The sequence below is a fragment of the Micrasema longulum genome, unplaced genomic scaffold (assembly GCF_059751315.1).
Source record: "Micrasema longulum isolate JH-2025_06_02 unplaced genomic scaffold, ASM5975131v1 h1tg002190l, whole genome shotgun sequence".
Classification (NCBI taxonomy): Eukaryota; Metazoa; Arthropoda; class Insecta; order Trichoptera; family Brachycentridae; genus Micrasema; species Micrasema longulum.
Genome location: NW_028279354.1, coordinates 71,103 through 89,680, shown reverse-complemented (window position 1 = coordinate 89,680; position 18,578 = coordinate 71,103). Strand labels below are relative to the sequence as shown.

Sequence of the window (18,578 nt, the reverse complement as noted above, 5' to 3'; positions counted from 1 at the left end):
CGAAATTCAACGAGAAGCGGGCACCAGCGGGTGGACCTGCTCATGACTACTCAAGAAAAAATAAGAAAAAAAAAAATTCTTTTTTTACTTATAAAAAATATATATAAAATCCGTCGAAAATTGACACCCCCTAAGCTATTTTGAACTACCATGACCACAATTTTTCAAATATTTCTGATATTTTTTTTGTATCGTCAACCTAAGTAGCACTGCTATCTACCACAATTCTTTAAAATCCTTAAATGTCTGTAGTTTTTACACAAAAATTAATCATAATAATTTTTTTCTCTAAAATTTTCAAATATTTTTACTTTCAGTGTTTCACTTTCACGCATCGTGGTGTAAAAAAAAGCATGGACACTACTATGGCAAGTTTTTAAAAAAATTGACGCAACTAACCAAGATTCAAGAATGGTATAATACTATAAGAAAACTAGCCACAAAAAAATATGTGTAGTATTTCTTAAAAATTAGATAGTGAAATTATTCGAATAATATAATTCGAAATAACTAGTGACGTTATTCAAAGTATTGATTGATTTGATTTTTATTTTGCAGAACTCCATATTTAAACTTATAATATAAATGCCCTAACAAGGCGAAACAATAACCACAAAATTTTTGTTTTTAAAAATAAAATGTTCAGTTGACTCAAGTCAGTGTTTGATATCTTTTATTATAAGTTTATTCAAAGTAGTTCATTTTTATTAAAATATTTTTTAATATTTTTTTCATACATTTTCAAGAAACTTTGCCCTACAATTTAATGCTCCAATTTTTACCACAAGTAAGAAAACATTTTTTATATCAATTGTCCCTTGGGGCTGAACTTCTTCATTATAAAGCACGTAAATAATAAAATTGACAGATGGTGTCTTAGCTATGGTAACGAGTTAGATAGAAATATGAACTAAGATGATGAGTATATCTGTTTATTTTTAAAAGTTAATGGCTTGAATAACCAGAATTTTTATTTCTGTGCTGAGAGAAAATCGCTGTGGAACACTGAGCTATAAAATTAAATAGAGATGATGCTTCATAGAATGAAAGGTTAAAATTATGTTTCAAAAATTAATGTTTTAATTCATTCCGCATGAACATCGGCGTGCAAAACACTTAGTAGAGTAAGAATATGTCAGTTTACTGTGAATTCAAAGCTGTATGTTGCTTCCTTTTACACTGCTTCACATTTACTGACCGCTGCGCGTAAAACACTATTCCCACCAAATACAAGATAAGTTCCAAAGCCTTAGTTAAATGGAACACAAGATAGTTGCATAGGGACACATCTAGTGTATACTTATATATCAATGTTGTGGAAGTCATTTTCAAAGTTATGGCATTTCCTTACAAGATAAATGATATCAGTGTCAGGGAAGTTAAAAATTATCTCAATTTGAGACACAAATTACTAATTATTTATCAGTAAGAAGACGTACTTCACGTGTTTGAAATGGTAGCTTACAGTCTGGTTTTGTTTATAAATGTTTTAAGTTATTTGACACTAAGGTAAGATGGAGATTAAAAAAAAATATATATAATACTCTGTAATCAATATTCATAATAAAAGGTTATCTTTAATTAGGTAAGTAAAATATTTTATTTGTAACTACACATTAACTATTCAACAAGAGGCACTAAATCACATTTTGAGTTTATGATAATTTGTAATTAATGTTTAATGTTCATTGTGAAATGAAATATTTATTTATTTATTTGACAAATTGTAGTCTGCATTACTTTACGGAGTGTTTAACCCACTACATAATGCAAACTAGAAATGTAAGTTGGGAGTTAATGAATAGAACGCAGAGAGCTGCTAAATTGTTGATTTGTACAGAAAAATAGATCCATATTATCCGCAGAAGCCATATTCAGCAAGCAAATTGCCCTATTCATGAGTGAATTCTGACTTGCAGATGAGATCTCTGATCTTTTTCAGTATATTTGGATTACATATACATACTTCCAGAAATCAGCTTATAGAAATGTTTTCCAAGAAGAATTAGACTATGAGATTCGAGGATATTATAATCCAGCATCCCTGCTAGAAATAATGATGGATACAAGAATGGATAAATGTTAGTTTCTTTAAGATACTAGTATTGCAAAAATCGCTTTTGAACCTTCTCTAATTCAAGGATGTGGTTTGATTCAGAAGGGTTCTAAATTATGGAACAGTATTCTAGTATGCTGCGGACTAAGTATTATACAATGTGCGAATTGCGGTAGTATTATTGAAATATCTAGAGTTTCAAAGTACGAATCCAAGTATTTTACTAGATTTATCTACAATATCAGGAATATTAAACGTACAATTCGCTTCAAAAATAATTCCAAGATCTTTAATTTAGTAATTGCGTGTGAAACTAAATTATTCATGTTGTAAGGAAAGAGAGGTGGATCGAGTATACGAGATAACGCAGCACTTTGGTATGCTAAAAGGCAATTTGTTAGATACAGACCATTGCCATAAATTACTCAAATCATTTTGGCGGCAAGATGAGTCCCCGGCACTTTAAATAGATTTGAAAATCTTGACATCATCAGCAAAGAGATGGTAGTATCATTTATAAATAGAAGGAAAAGAAGAGGGCCGAGGTTGGATCCTTGGGGGGTTCCAGAATTTGTGTTATATTCATAAGATATGTGGTTCCCATGGTGGTGATATACTGTCGACGATAACGTAAAAAAGTCTTTTCAAAGTCGGTACATACAACATCGAGACGTGAAATTTTTTCCAATGAATTTAGAATATGGTTTGAAATATTCAAGACATTTGTTGCAGGAGATCTAGTACGGCATATATTATATATCTTACTCTTATTTTATATTGGTGTATAATTTTTAAATAAGGATTTTTGAAATTATATTTAAAGCATAATAATTATGTATAATGCAAATGTGTGTATAATAATACTTTGAATTGTGATCATGGACACTCATGAAATGACAGCGGACTGTAATAGAGGAACGCAGTGCAGAGTAACTCATATCAAAATCTTTCCAAGTAATGTCAGGACAATTTTATATGCATTGCTATAAAGTAATATAAAATATAAATCTTAACAACAAGATATCCAGGTATTAGGTACCAAAGGCAGCAGTTTGGTTTTGATTATTTATTTATTTATCACCTATGATTAAAAAAATGTATATTATTATCTGATTTTCCAGGTAAGCATGTCTTAACCATGTCTCGACACATAAATCATGGTATTTTTAATTTACACATGCTGAACATCTCCTTTTGATTGTTGCCTATACATTTCAAATTTAGAATTTTCTCTAGAGACTAGAATTTTAGCTAACAATAATTATTCACGGATTACGCTGATCATAAACTATTTTAAATTTGGGAACTTTAAGGTGTCCCTTAACCGACAATCTTGTATTTTGTAGATGGTTGCCAATATTGAATGCTATGGACAATAATTGTCTTCCGAACTTCTGTTAATTAGATGATAATAAAATTTATCGAAACTTACACCAAATATTAGAATAATTTATTATGTTTTTATTCCCACATGGGAGTAAAAACATAACCTTCATTACATACTAATTAGTTAAGTATTATTAATTTATTATTTATAATGGTGTTTTTACACTAGTCCCTAGACTGGTACCTCAAGCGTAAGACTGATCACCTTAACTTCATGTAACAAAAAAATTATCTAGATACGCTGCGATTGGTGTGCCAATTCAGTGCCCTATGCACTATTAGGTGCGGAAAGGGAATGATGATGATGTAGCTATTTTTTATTTTGGTAGACATAACTAATTGCTTTGCTTACTCGTAGATAGAACGCCTGACCGACAATCGGACTCAGGTTTGAATGCAGTTAGAAGTTATTTTTCCCCATGTTGTCAGTGATTTATATCCCTTTTTTGTAAAAATATTGTTTTTTGAAATCAACACTAATGAGTACTATTGAGTATCTAGTAGTTTGAGGATTATACTTAAAATTTTAACTTCATTCAGAGTTGTATTGTATTCAATTATGAAGTTACACGATTTTGATTTTACTCGCATGTATTTTTAAAAATCGACAATAAAATTTAACTTGTTTAATTTAGTTCTTACAGTATATTCAATAATGAACAAAACATCCTTTCTTACAGTATTCTCTGTAATAATCAAATACTTACAGTATTCTCAATAATCAACAAATACCTATCCAGTAATTTTATTTTAAAAGAACAGTTTTTTCTACAAAATTATCCCTGCTTTTTATTACTTTCTGTTTTAGTTATGGCGTCCGAATCAGTCAGTATGCTTTTCCTCAAGATTTCAAATTTGGCATAGCAACATCTTCAATTCAAGTTGAAGGTGCATGGAATCAAAGTGGTAAATACTAATAAATAATTAATGATCAAAAAATAATATTTATATTGGATCTGTAAAGTCTACAAAGTTTGGTACTAGATCTTTACAATACATAGGTTTCAAGGAATTTAATAAATTGCCACAAAAATTTAATGTACCAATTTCAAAATATAGAAACAGGACGTGCGAATTGAAGAATTATTTTTTCCAGAAGTACTTTGAATAAATAATGTTAGTTTATCCAGAGAATGCGCATCTTGAACATATAACTTTTAATATTTTACCGTTTTTGCTTGTATATGTAATTTTTAATACTATTGAAATGTTATTTGTGTTTTTTTATACTTTTTTAGCTTGTATACGTAATTTTAATACGTTTTTGATAAAAAAAATTAACCTGTATTGGGTGTGCGCATATTTTGTTAATTGAAAAAAAAAAATTTATTTTGTACTAGTTTAGTTTGTATATATACATGTAATTTTTAAACTTTTTATATTTTTTAAATTTTCTTTCCCAGATTGCATAATGTATACATCATTTTGAATTTATTTCCATGCCTAGTATTATGTTTATTTTGTTATTTTTAAGTATTTTTCATACCCTTTTTAATTTGTAGTATATCATAATTTTAATTTTTCTGCTTTTGTAAATAATATTATACGAGTAGTTTAAAATATAAAAAGGTCTTTAAATGAATTTGTTATCTGTATGTCTCTAAATGAGTTTTTTTTAAAAACTCCTTGGGAATATTGTATGTAATTATGTATAATATGTTTTCAATTTAATAAAATAAAAAATTAATGCGATAGTGAATTCTCAACTCCCAACAGTTCTGCCATCTGTTGTTAAAGTTATGAACTAAATTATTCTATTCTCACGCTCCGACTTTCTCGCGCTTGGTTACAAATTATTTTTGTTTTGGGAATATTATGTATAGGTTTCATTTAAATTTTAATCATGTTTATGACTAAACTATATACTGCGTTAAGAAGGAATAAATAAGTAAATTGATTTATTTTGATGTACCTGTATAAACACGTTTAGATGAAAAAAGGCCAGTTCGTCTATTTTAGTATTTACTGCTTAAGTTCAAAATGTAAAAGAACACAAAAAAATTATTAAAGTTAAACTGGTAATTATTTTGTGTTTTTTTTTGCATCACAGAGGGGTGACAAAATCTTAATTTTGTGACTAAAATATCGTTTTAGTGTAGGTACCCACAAGACAAGGAAGTAATGAATGGAGTGATAATCATGCACTATCATTCCACGCCTGTTCTCCAATTGGAGGTTGGATACACAATCGGCCTCTGAGGGTGCTGCGTCCGCTAACTTATTTCTACATTATTTCCGTAGTTAAAACACCGCATACTCAAAATTCTTCTGAGACACTTACTAATTCTCTTCTTCTTCTTCTTCTGTAGCCTTATTCTCTCCACTGCTGGATAAACGCCTCTTCCAAACGTCTCCATTCCTTCCTATCACCCGCTTTCATCATCCACGTTTTACAGGCAATAGAGATTATTAATTACTAATTCTCAATACTCAATAATTTTCTGGTTTGGGCCCTAGTGGGGTGCTACGATTCGGAAAGTATACAGGTAAGCGTTCAACAGGTGGCCAAATATTTGACGTAAAAAAGAAAAACATAGGGGGTAGATCACCCTAAGGGCTGTATAAAAAGGGCAAATGTTTTAGATAAATTGTGAACCATTCCTGAGATATAATTTTTTTAATTGTTTTTTTAGTTGATTTTGCCACTGTCGTCTGAATTTTTTTTTTGGGATAAATATGTACTTTTTCAAATACTGTTTTTTCGTTGTTTCTTGAATGTTGCGTAAATTATTGAAGAAATAAAAATGACAGGTGTCGTCAAATAGGAAGTATTAATAAAATCTATTTTTTTATTAAAAAATAATGTTTCTCAAATGTGTATTAGGGATACGACACTGATATTTTTCTTTCGATCTGGTTTAAAGTTTAAAGAACCACATGGTATTTCAAAAACTTAAGGAATAAATAAACTTTCGCATAATACTAAAAAGTAACCACTTCTGAAAAAAAAAAATTCTTCGACATTAGAAATCAACTAAAAAAATATTAAAAAATTATATCTCTGAAACAGTTCACAATTCATTTGAAATATTTGGCATTTTTTTACAGCCCCTGGGGTGCTCTACCCCCTGCATTTTTTACGTCAATTATTTGGTCAACCTGTACAAGCGGTATTTGGTTTTTGCAAAGTATACATCCGATCTCAATGCATAAAAATTATCTTTTACTAAGTTTAAATAGTAAAATGGTTTAGTTTGTGAACTCGAGATAGAAAGCGAGCTGAAAATGCCCCCATGTTTCCCGGGATTTGGAAACATCTTTGCTCGATGTCATTTTGTATGATTTATATAAGAATTTTTTTATTTCAGATAAAGGTGAAAGTATGTGGGACCGATATGTACACACTAGACCAGAAATGATAGCAGATCAAAGTAATCACGACGTCACAGCGGACTCTTACCACTTTTACAAAGATGATATCAAATTAGTCCATGACATGGGATTGGATATTTACCGTTTTTCGATTTCCTGGCCGCGGATTCTGCCATCTGGAATGGATGACAAAACAAGCGCAGATGGTGTAGCGTATTACAATAATTTAATTGATGAAATTTTGAAGTATAATATAACGCCCATGGTATCAATTTACCACTGGGAATTGCCGCAAGTGTTGCACGATATCGGGGGATGGACCAATCCTTTGATAGTGGACTACTTCGCAGATTACGCGAGAATCGTGTTCACGTTATTCGGGGATCGTGTGAAGTTTTGGCTGACCATAAACGAGCCCCATCAGACTTGTCACTTTGCGTATGGTGGGATGTCCTTGGCTCCGACACTGAATTCTTCAGGATTTTCTGAATACCTTTGTGCACATAACAATCTTCTGGCACATGCGAAGGTTTATCATTTGTACGACACAGAGTTTCGCCAATCTCAAAAAGGTAATTATGTTTCATACAGTAATTAACATATACAGCTAATGTAATAAATGGATTGGTTCAGTTGTTTTTCATCATTATGATTTATTTTTAATGCATTTAATGTCTGCATAACACCTATTCTCATCTACGGTTGCAAATCGTGGCTACTCTATTTACTAGGGCCCTTTAATAAAATAATAAGTTTTAAGGATAGCTGTCCCAGAATAATTTTGGGCGTGCGGTGGTTTCACTTTGTAAGGAGTGACATGAGAATATAAAGCCCGGAGGCTGTAATTATATGTCATTCAACTAGGGAACATAAATGGATTGAAGATGTAACTTTTCAGGAGAGCAAAAAACGTTATTATGAAGCCAATTATTTAGCTAGAGAACTCACATTTTGCGATGTGGGATTATTTTATATATTATATTACTTACATATCATTTCGCATTGGAGTAATTGGTACACACAACAGAAATATTCCAGATATACTACTTGAACCATTAAAGATGGGACAGAAATGAGTCTACTTGTACTACTAGAACTAACTTTTACTATTTGTACCATTCTATGAATGATAAAAATGAGTGTATCTATATTATATTATTGTATTATATTACTAGTATTATGATTTTTTTGCTATTATTATTATTATTGATCTTACTATTTACTTATATATGTATGTGTACGTACATCTATGCATATATTTATGTTTGTGTATGAATGTGCATATATTATTATAAATACCAACTACTGTAACTAGTCCATAATATAAAAATGATGTAAAATAATTTTCTGAGCACGAGTTTTTGTACTTTGAAAACTGGATCCAATATGCTAGCCGCGCTACCTACCCATCCAATAATTCCATAAGTCACTGGAGATTGGAAAAAACAGAAGTAAACACTTTTAAGCAATGACCAATCGATTGTGTCACGAAGCGATTTAAAAATGAAATTCATTTTTCTTAGTTTAGGTGTAATATAATTGACGTAGGAACTCCAGCTAAGGCATTTATCAATATAAACTCCTAAGTATTTGATGTTATCACATTTTACAATATTAATGCATATGCAGGGAATAGAGGGTTCGGGACACGTATGAATAACCAGTACATTCTCGATTTTGATTGGACGTAGGCAGAAGTTGATATATTTGGTTTTGCTAATGTTTAGGATCAACAAAACCTCTTCAAGCTATTTGTTTACCTTATTTATTCCAATATAAGCTTTTTCGTATACTTTATTTCATAATGGAGCCTCGTAAAATAGTACGGTATCATCCGCAAACGTAATTGTTTTAGTGGCTGCAGGTAAACACTTCCTTGTGGGATGCCGTGGGTTAAATGTTGAGTTAAACTATTTGAAGAACTTAAGTTATTGGGCTGCTTAATTATTGTTCAGAATTTTGTGAGAGACAGTGTCAAATGCCTTTGCTAGGTCTCGAAATACAGCAATAGATTTTTTTCAACAGACAGCTTGTCTAGACTTTCCGTTATAGCTTTTGTCAGGTTGGCAATGGCATCGCCCGTACTCCTATTTTCCCTAAATCCGAATTGGTTGTCCGACAGTAAATCAAGTTTCTCAAGGGATATGTTTAATCTTTTTTTTGTAACCCTTTCTATTATTTTTGATAAACAACTTAATAAAGAGATAGGCCGGTAATTGTTAACAGAGTATGGATTTCCGTTTCTGAATATAGGAACTACAATGAAATGTTTTAGAGAATCAGGGAACACACCCATAATCATAATAATGCAAATATTTTTTTTACTCAAAAATTTGTAGGTATTACACATACCTAGTTAGTTACGACACGCAGTAAATAATTTTCACAAAGTTTCCGACGGCGAGATGATAACGATAATAATGTTTTTTTAAAGGAGTAATTGGAATAACGATGGATACTTTCTACGGTGAGCCGAGGACCAATTCTAGTGAGGATGTAAATGCCGCTGAAATGTATATGCAGATGCACGTAAGAAATTTTTTATGATGTTGTTAGATATTACAACACAGAATGTTGTCGAGTTTTCAAGTGATCACGTTTCACGCTGTAAAATTCACCATTTTTCATCATCACACATAATAAAGTTGTTAGGTTTTGCATATTTGCCTATCGGCAAACTATCAGTGAAACTAAATTTTTCATGTTGTAAGGAAATAGAGGTGGATCGAGTATACGAGATAACGCAGCACTTTGGTATGCTAAAAGGTAATTTGTCAGATACAGACCATTGCCATAAATTACTCAAATCGTTTTGGAGGCAAGATGAGTCCTCAGCACTTTTAGTAGATTTGAATATCTTGACATCATCAGCAAAGAGATAGTAGTATCATTTATAAATAGAAGGAAAAGAAGAGGGCCGAGGTTAGATCCTTGGGGAGTTCCAGAATTTGTGTTATATTCATAAGATATGTGGTTCCCATAGTGGTGACATACTGTCGACGATAACGTAAAAAAAAAAGTCGGTATATACAACATCGAGACGTGAATTTTTTTTTTGAAAATTCAATCCATCTAATCTTCACATTCGTTTGAAAATACCCTAACAAGGCGAAACAATTGTCACAAAATTTTTGTTTTTATATTTGTAAAAATAAAATAAAGTGTTCAGTAGACTCAAATCAGTGTTTGATTTTTTATATTATAAGTTTAACTTTATTCCTTTTTTAAATGACTTATATATCACGCTTTTTTATTACAATGAATCATTATCACCATAACCTTATGACGAAACAAAATATATATATATTTTTTATCAATATAGCGATTTACTTGTTTGAAAAGTTTTTTGCGTTTTTCTCGAAAGGATTTTTCGAATTACAGCGGTTTAGGGATGGCACGGCAGAATAAATATTGCAACAAAAAAATAATTAATGAACTAATTACTAAGTATGTTTACTGGCAACATTATTTTCTCGTGCGAATTTCTCCCTGTCTCTATACCTTGATAAAAAAACGGGCATATTCAAAATTGTGGTATCCATAGTAGTGTAACTATCTTTAGGGCTATTGGGCAATATACCTATAATAATCATTATATAATATGAATGAAATGCGAATCGTGTTTTCGAAATGTAACACGTCATGTTTACATGCTTCCGTTGGAACTTGTGGTTTACTTTCATACCACTTATTTTGTGGTTATTGAAAAATACCAAAACAACGTAATGTTTTAACGAGTTCGTAGAAAAAAACACACTAAGTACAGTATTTGGGTATCTATTAAATTATTATTTTAGTAAAAGAGAAAGAATTTTGGTCCGCCAAGAACTGCATAAACGTACAGATAAAATAATTATTTTTATTAAATACTAACCTCAGGGGTGGTATTCTGGATCTTCTCTACCCCTAGAGGGTGATTAATTTGAAGAATTTTATTTTTTCGAAGTGACGAGATTTTGCTTCGCATAATGACCACACTGATGATTAAACGTCAAAAAATATGAACACGTGAAATCAAACATGATGATTTTCATTTTGAACATCATTGCGACCTTAAGCATAACCCAAAACATTTAATAAGGTTGAATTGGCCAAACCGTATTAGTTTTATTGCCGTTTTTGCAGCAGTTTTATACACCATTTGACGTTTAATCATCAGTGTGGCCATTATGTGAAGCAAAGTCTCGTCACTTTAAGAAAATAAAAATTTCAAATTAATCACTCTCTAGGGGTAGAGAAGATCCAGAATACCACCCCAGGTATTTAAATACAAACAATTTTACTACTAATATATTTTTAATTGAAATGTTTTTACAGTATACTGAAGTTTTTAAATAAAAAAAAAACAAAATTGTCAAAATTACAGATTATTTAATTGGTAACACCTCGAGTACCGACCCCTGTATGTAATCTTAATGTGATAAAACACTGATTTGAGTCTGCTTCTTTTTTTTCGGACAATTATTTCGCCTCGTTGGAGTATTTTTACAGTGTTCATTTACGTGAAAACAATTGTTGGATTTTTTCGTTGAAAAAAAACATAGACTCAAATCAGCGTTTGATTAAAATATTAAGAATAATAAAAATGTAGTTCTACAAAATAAACGCCAACTTAAAAAATATAAATAGATGCATCGAATACAATGAAAGCATCCACCCCTTTCCCAAAACTGTTCATAAAGACTTGAGTCTTTTTTCAGTTTCGCATATCACTATCAATTTTTAAAAACTAATTAAGCGAAAATGTAATATTTCTTTACAATCAAACCGCGGAAATAACAAAACAAAGAAACTTTAAAAGCTTTCATTGTACTCCTTACTGCAGTATTATGAATTTGTGATCAATCAAATACACATGGTCAGTACAATCACCCTTTTCTAATTTCCCAGTATGGAATACAGTGTCAGTTCCAATTTAAGACTGCGGCCGCATGCTTCAGGTCCCGCTTGGGAAAAGAAAAAGAACGTAGGAATCCAAACAAATCAAACAACGACACAAAACCCAAATACATACAGGAAACATTATTTATTTACATACAGGAAACATTTTATAAATACATACAGGAAAATTCTACTGGCAAAATCCTAACACAGATCCCAACATAATCCTTATCGAACTCAGGCAAAATTTTTCTTGTCATAATACTGAATCCCTCACAAAAACCCTAATTGTACTAATACCAACAGTAGGAACAACCTATGCAAAGACCCTAATCGTCCTAACAATCTCCCAGAGTGGACAAAACGGGTCCTAGAGCATGGTCGGCACGTGGTTCTCTCGAGTTAGTCTACTGTTAGATTTGTCTAGATTTGTAATTCACCCTTTTCCTTCTATGGAACAAGAACAAAACAGACAGACAAGAGTTCAGTTCAGACAACCGATGCTAGTACTCAAGAATGTATCATTTTATCTTAAACTGATTTAGTACTCATGGTAGGCCTTTACCCAGTTCCTCCCATTTTTCAACCCATTCGCTCACAAAATGAAAAAATACTTTAAAGTTAGTTGGATTAGCCAATAAGCTTGGATTCCACATCAATTTCGAATCCCACTCTACCCCAACTCGATTCCATTTTCTAATAGTGAGTTATTTACAACTCGTTAAAAATGGCCCTCAAAATGAAATATTTGGGTAAATCATAAGAACGTAAATATTTCTTTTTTGAAAAAAAAAAAAACCTCGTCACCCCCATCAAGCCATTCAGCGTGTTTTCCCTCTCAGTATCTAAAGTCGGTCAATATGGATTTGTTCAGCCGTCTGACGGGGCTCCTCGCAAGTTTATTCAGGATCTCTCACCAGTGCGAGGTCATATAATTTTGATGCATCGAATCGTAATTTTACGCACCTAAAAAAACCCCTTCATAAAAAAAATAGAATACCTATTTTTGTCGGACTCGCGGTGTAGTGGTCAGCGTGTTTGCCTACCATGGAAGAGGTCTCGGGCTCGATTCTCGATATGGTTGACATGAAATATTGATTTAAATAGATGTTTTTACACTAAAATATTTCTAAAATAGTCTCTGGACTGGCACCTGAAGCGTAAGATCATCTTACCTTTATGTAACAAAAATGAAAACGCTACACTTCGATTGATGTACCAATTCAGTGCCCTATTCACCATTAGGTGCTGAAGAGAATGATGATATTAAAAAAAAAAACTTAACGAAAATGTACATAGAAATAGGGCGAGGGGAAGGAGTGAAAGTAGTTCCATATTTTTTAAAACAATTAATCGGCACTGCTGTATGAATTACTGTATGAAGTATTTATTTTGATTTTAATGGGTATTTTAAGCTTTTTTTTTTTTCTCCTTCTGTAACCATCATACTTTTAACCAATAATTTTGTAATGAAGAAGCTCAGTGGATATTTTTTTTTATATATATATTGTATTATTTATCAGCGCGATGACTTTTTAAAGTTTCGTAATTTTGAAATTACTCTGCGTGTGACGTCACAAGTTCAGTTCGGTGAGTTCTGGTGATTGGTGAACTGGCTTCCCGCAAACCGGAAATTTATCACAACAGTCGATCGTTGGTTGATTCGGAGGAACTAGTGACGTCCTTCCAAGTAGTTCGTTTTAGAATACATTTTCAAGAAACTTCGCCGTACAAATGTTCTAACTTTTACGCGTAAGAAAACATTTATTATATCCAATTGCCCGTGTCTCTGAATTTCCTCATCAGTCTTATTTTATAAAAATGTTTTATTTATACCGTGTGTTTTGTAAGAGACTATAATTTTTCTACAATAATATAAAATAACACGTGTTTTTTTGTTGGCAGCTAGGTTTGTACTCCCACCCCATATTTTCCAAGTCCGGAGACTACCCCTCGCTGGTGAGGGAGGCCATAGATAAGACCAGTTCTCTGCAGGGGCTCTCCCGCTCACGCCTGCCGCGCTTCACCCCCGCGGAGGTGCTCGCCATCCGGGGCACCTCGGACTTCTTCGGCCTCAACCACTACACGGCCGTCCTCGTGCAGGGCTCACCGGGGCGGGGGGGCAAGGAGGCGCTGCCCCTAGACATGGGGGTGTATGAGTACATCGAACCGACGTGGAAGAGTACGACGGCGTCTTGGCAATGGGTAAGCTGAAAAAATAAATTTTCCAAAAATTTACATCTTTAAAAAATCACAATGATTCTCTTTCCGACACCCAGCGGTGCAAAGGACAAAGCATTTTATTAATTACTTAAATTCTTCTTTCTTATATTTCTTATGTATATACTAGGTCCACGTTCGAGACTCCCGCTTCTTGCACCCGCGTGGGGGGGCCCTTTGCTGTTAGTGATTTATGCTGATTTAATGTGCGTGATCGATATTTAGATGTCTAGTATAATACATGTTTTATTTCTTTCTAAGTATCGAAATTATGCAGTTATAGTATTGCACACAAAGATGTGCTAAAAATTAATAGTATTACAATGTAAAAAAATATTTATAAAATATATACAAGGGCAGCGGGAACAAATAGCCGAAAAAACAGATTATACATATTATATATATATAGCACTGACGGTGTGGTTATGCTTTTCTATAAATAAATAACTTCTAAATATGATTTTGCCCTTTGTCATCATAAATGTATCCATGAATGCTTATATATTTTACTGAACTCAACCCGTTGACAATTTAAACATGAAGTCAGAAGTGATTTAAAAGTAAGTAAAAAAAGGCAAACCTGTAAAAAATACACAAAATAATAATGAAGTTATCTCTAGATCACTTGCGGCTCCTAACACTCCCGACTAAAAACCTTAACAGTGCATTTCTTTACATTTTGTAAATTAGTACCTATATTAAGTTGAATAATATTATAACAATATGGTAAGTCGCCACAGTAAACGAGCGATAGTAATATGGGAACCCGCGATTTTTTTGCATACAGTTTTATACGCGCTAACATTATACGCAACTAAATCAATTAAATTCGCACTAATATCATTTCATTCCGCATGTTCAAAGTGACGCTTCAAACGAACTTCATGGTTCAAATCTCCGCATGCTGTGGCAATGCCCGGAGTGTGCATATTGTCTTCTTCTAATGCACGATTCACCGGTATGAAGCTGTTCAAATCACGGTTTTAGAAGATTTAGGATTATTCATACACATTCAGGGTAAAATATCGTGCAAAACTGAATATGCACGGTGACGATTGCGCAAGATGAGAAAATCGTCCTCTAGAGTCGATTTTGCTAAATCTTTTGGCGCTAGTATTGACTACAATGTTCCCTGATTAGTTGTATTACATATTTTTATTATCAATTACTACTTAATTTACATATATTTTTACTCGACAGTGTACCGCCTCTGCTTTGGATAGAACAACAATGTCAAAAAAGCTTGCACAATTCTATTACACGTAATTTACCAAAGTCAATAATTTTTATCGAAATTAAATCGGGTAGCGTCACAACACTACCGCATTCCTTTCATGCGTCATGAATGTAGTCCCTGTCATTAGGTGAGTAGGTTTAGGTGGCCGACAAAAAACTAAAATATATCTAGGGGGGCTTTGGACCAAAAAAGGTTTGAGAGCCTCTGATGTAGACCAAGATTGTTCAGACTCTAGACACTAGAGTAGAGCAATCCGTCAGTGCGACCAAATTCGACTAATAATAAAAATATTTGGTCATATTATTATAGAATTACCACTTATAAGATATAATTTCGTAAAGTGTTACACACATTTCAATAAACCACGTTCGAATACCTTTCGATCAAAAATGGTAGACGAAGTCTTATTTTTACAGACCACTTTTTATACCGAATAATGTCCAAGTTCATTATGTTATTAAAGTAAATCAATTTATTTGTAATTATAGTTTTCATGAAATTATTCATGTATGTATTAGAAAGCCGTGTATATAATATTAACCATAACTGAATCGCTTTATTGCCAGCAATAAGTAAATGAAAAAATAAACCAGCGAGTCCTCGTATTACCTATAATTTTATACCTTTCATTTTTGCAAAAAATAGAGTAACAGTACATAATTAGATTGCTAAATAATGATTTGAGTAATACACACATAAACTTTTATGGGCAGTAGTTCAAATAAAATTTAACCCTTTACTGGGCACCTAGAAAAAAGTGGTGCATACATTTACCACTATTACCACGAGACTGAGGAAGTTCAGTGGTTTTAAAAAAATAAATTGTAAATAGACTAACAAACTGAGCCAAAAAAATTAAAAATATTGTTACATATCGTATTAACACCGCTGTTATTTTTTAAAGTTTTGTATAATCATTTTGAAATTCCTCCGCCAGTGACGTTACAAGATCTAGTCGGTGAGTTCCGATTATTGGTGAGTTGGCTTTCCGGAAACCTATCACAACACTTTATCATTGGTTGATTCGGAAGAACTTGTGACGAAGTTCAAAGTATTTATCTAATATTCGAGAAACTTCGCCGTACAATGCTCTAATTTTAACTGCGTGTAATTTTTTTATATTTATATCTAATTATAATAATAAAAATACGTATGTAGTATTTATATCCAATTTCTCGTAGCACTGAACTTTCTATTAATTTTTAATTTTTGAGCCTCTATTGTAGAGGCTTGTCAGCAGGTAGGAAAGAAAGGATGCGGAAGGAATTTGTGAACAAAAAACACAGACCAATTGAGAAAAAATCTTTATTAGATTTTTTCCTTGCAACTGGCGGGAATCGAACCCGCGACGCTAGTTTCACAGTTGGCCATCTAACCAACTGCGTCACGGCGCCTGCCTGTAGTCCATATTTTCTGTTAGTTTGTATTAATAATACGTCTTAAGTTATATAAAACACAAGTGTTTTAAAATAAATAAATAAATTTTTACAATAATTTAATTTTGCTAATTTGCTTACTAGTTTTATTTAGATGCATATTTTATTAGTATTCAATTTATTATTTTTATTAGTTTTATATTAATGAATGCATTTTTTATATGATTTAATTTTAGCCAATTATATTGTTGATTTGTTTCAAATGTTTATTTTATTATTGTTTATATGTCTATATAATATGTGTTTTATATATTTCAATACTAGAATAGTAAATGACTTACAGTGAATAAAAAACGCTGATATTTGTGATTTAAAAAAAATCAATATCTTAGTAAACTTGACGTCAGTAAAGGTGCTGTAAGTGATAAAATTCCTGCTATCTTCGCTAAATCTTTGGCTTTGCCACTAACGATATTGTTTAAATGGTAAATTCGCGAAGGTACATTCCCTAAACAATGGAAAGAGGCTTTAATAATACCCGTATACAAGTTAGAGTGTAGAAATGAAATGAATAACTATAGCCCAATATCCATTCTTTCAGAATTTAGTAAAATGTTTGAATCTATCGTTTACGCCGATGATATGAAAAATTTTCACCAAAAATGAAACTTTTGAAGATATTAAAAATCTAAAATGAGACCTAGATAGGGTCGCTAAATACAGCGATGATAACCAAAGTAGACTGTATTCGTGACTTTGTATATTTAGATAAAAAATTGACATATGAAGAATATATAGAGAAGACAGTAAGTAATGTTTACAAAACACCGGGCTTTATAATAAGAGTCTGTAAGCCTTTTAATAATCTACAATTGTTTCATTAACAATAAGAATGCATCTTTTCTCAGAATCCTAAATTATTTTAACAATATTTTTTCTGAAATCGACATACATTTCCCCACTCTTAACAACCATAAAGAAAATGCTAGAACCTTAATTGCAAAAAATAATTCTAATTTAATCTAACTGCACCTGTTTAAAAAGGTTTTGCATACTTTATTGTTTTGTGAACTTTCATATTACATTATGTTATATTTATTTTCTCTTGTTTAAAAGAAGAAAGAAGGGAGGGCTGATCTGGGGTAACTCCGTATAGATCCGCGAGCAGAAAGATTTTATAAGACCGAGTAAACAAAACTAAATCTTATCACATGTGATATTTTATTATTATTGTTTATGTATTATTGATACGGAGTGGCTTTTCACAGGCAGGCGTTTTTAAATAAAAAAATGCGTTGTATTTAATTACTCGTATATTCAGAAAACTATAATTGGCTGATAATTTTGGTTTATTTGTAAATATTGCATTTTTTGTTATAATGGCTGTTGTTTTATTTAAGTAAATACAAATTTATGAATTAATTTTTGCAATATTTTTTTATATTTTTTATTATTTGTTTTATTAATTTGATTTAAATATGTATTTTATTAGTGTTTACGTGTAGTTTATGAACAATAAGTAGTGTCTTTTTAATTATAATATTTCAGTATCTTAAATATTATTTTTCATTGCTTGTAGACAAAATAAATAAATAAAGTTACAAAAGTATCTTAATTACGTACTCTATTACAATAAATAAATAATGGAATTGATATAAAAAGAACGTATTTTACATAGAATTAAGAATAGTCCAGAAGGAGCGTAGAATCATATTTGAATACATCGGACTGTGTCCAAGAATTCCCCCACTATGCCTCACTTTCGCTGCGCGCATTCTTGATGTCGCCGCGTAATGTTGCACGATGGGGAAAAAAAGCAATCTGTTAATTTCTCTATAATTTTATTGTGCACCCGGAAATATCAAAACACCAGATCATCAATCGGAATGGGTCGATATTGCCGCTGGAGTACCTCAAGGTGGAGTTTTATCACCATTACTATTTTCCCTGTTTATTAATCCAATTGCAGATTGTCTCAATTGTTCATATCATCTCTATGCAGATGATTTACAATTATATCTTCATTGCAGACCTGAAAACACCAGCAAAACAATAGAATCGATGTCTAAAACACTAAATTGCGTGTCAACATGGACAAAAGAGTATGGTT

At 31.8% G+C, this 18,578-nt stretch overlaps 1 protein-coding gene across 3 annotated transcripts in view; it reads left to right on the top strand.

Moving 5' to 3' along the window:
* Positions 1-1,350: 1,350 nt before the first annotated feature.
* Positions 1,351-18,578, top strand: part of LOC148272778 (myrosinase 1-like) — a 43,923-nt gene continuing 26,695 nt past the window's right edge. Inside the window, exons 1-5 of one of the 3 annotated variants that reach the window (XR_015824778.1) lie at positions 1,351-1,509; positions 4,251-4,348; positions 6,751-7,326; positions 9,189-9,283; positions 13,545-13,840. Coding sequence is in view for 2 of the 3 variants with exons in the window: in XM_088239578.1 (XP_088095704.1) it covers positions 1,454-1,509; positions 4,251-4,348; positions 6,751-7,326; positions 9,189-9,283; positions 13,541-13,840 (1,125 nt within the window). In the remaining variant the exon portion in view is untranslated. Of the gene's footprint in view, positions 1,510-4,250; positions 4,349-6,750; positions 7,327-9,188; positions 9,284-13,540; positions 13,841-18,578 lie in introns of all 3 variants that reach the window. The other 2 variants (XM_088239578.1, XM_088239579.1) reach the window with 2 other exon arrangements.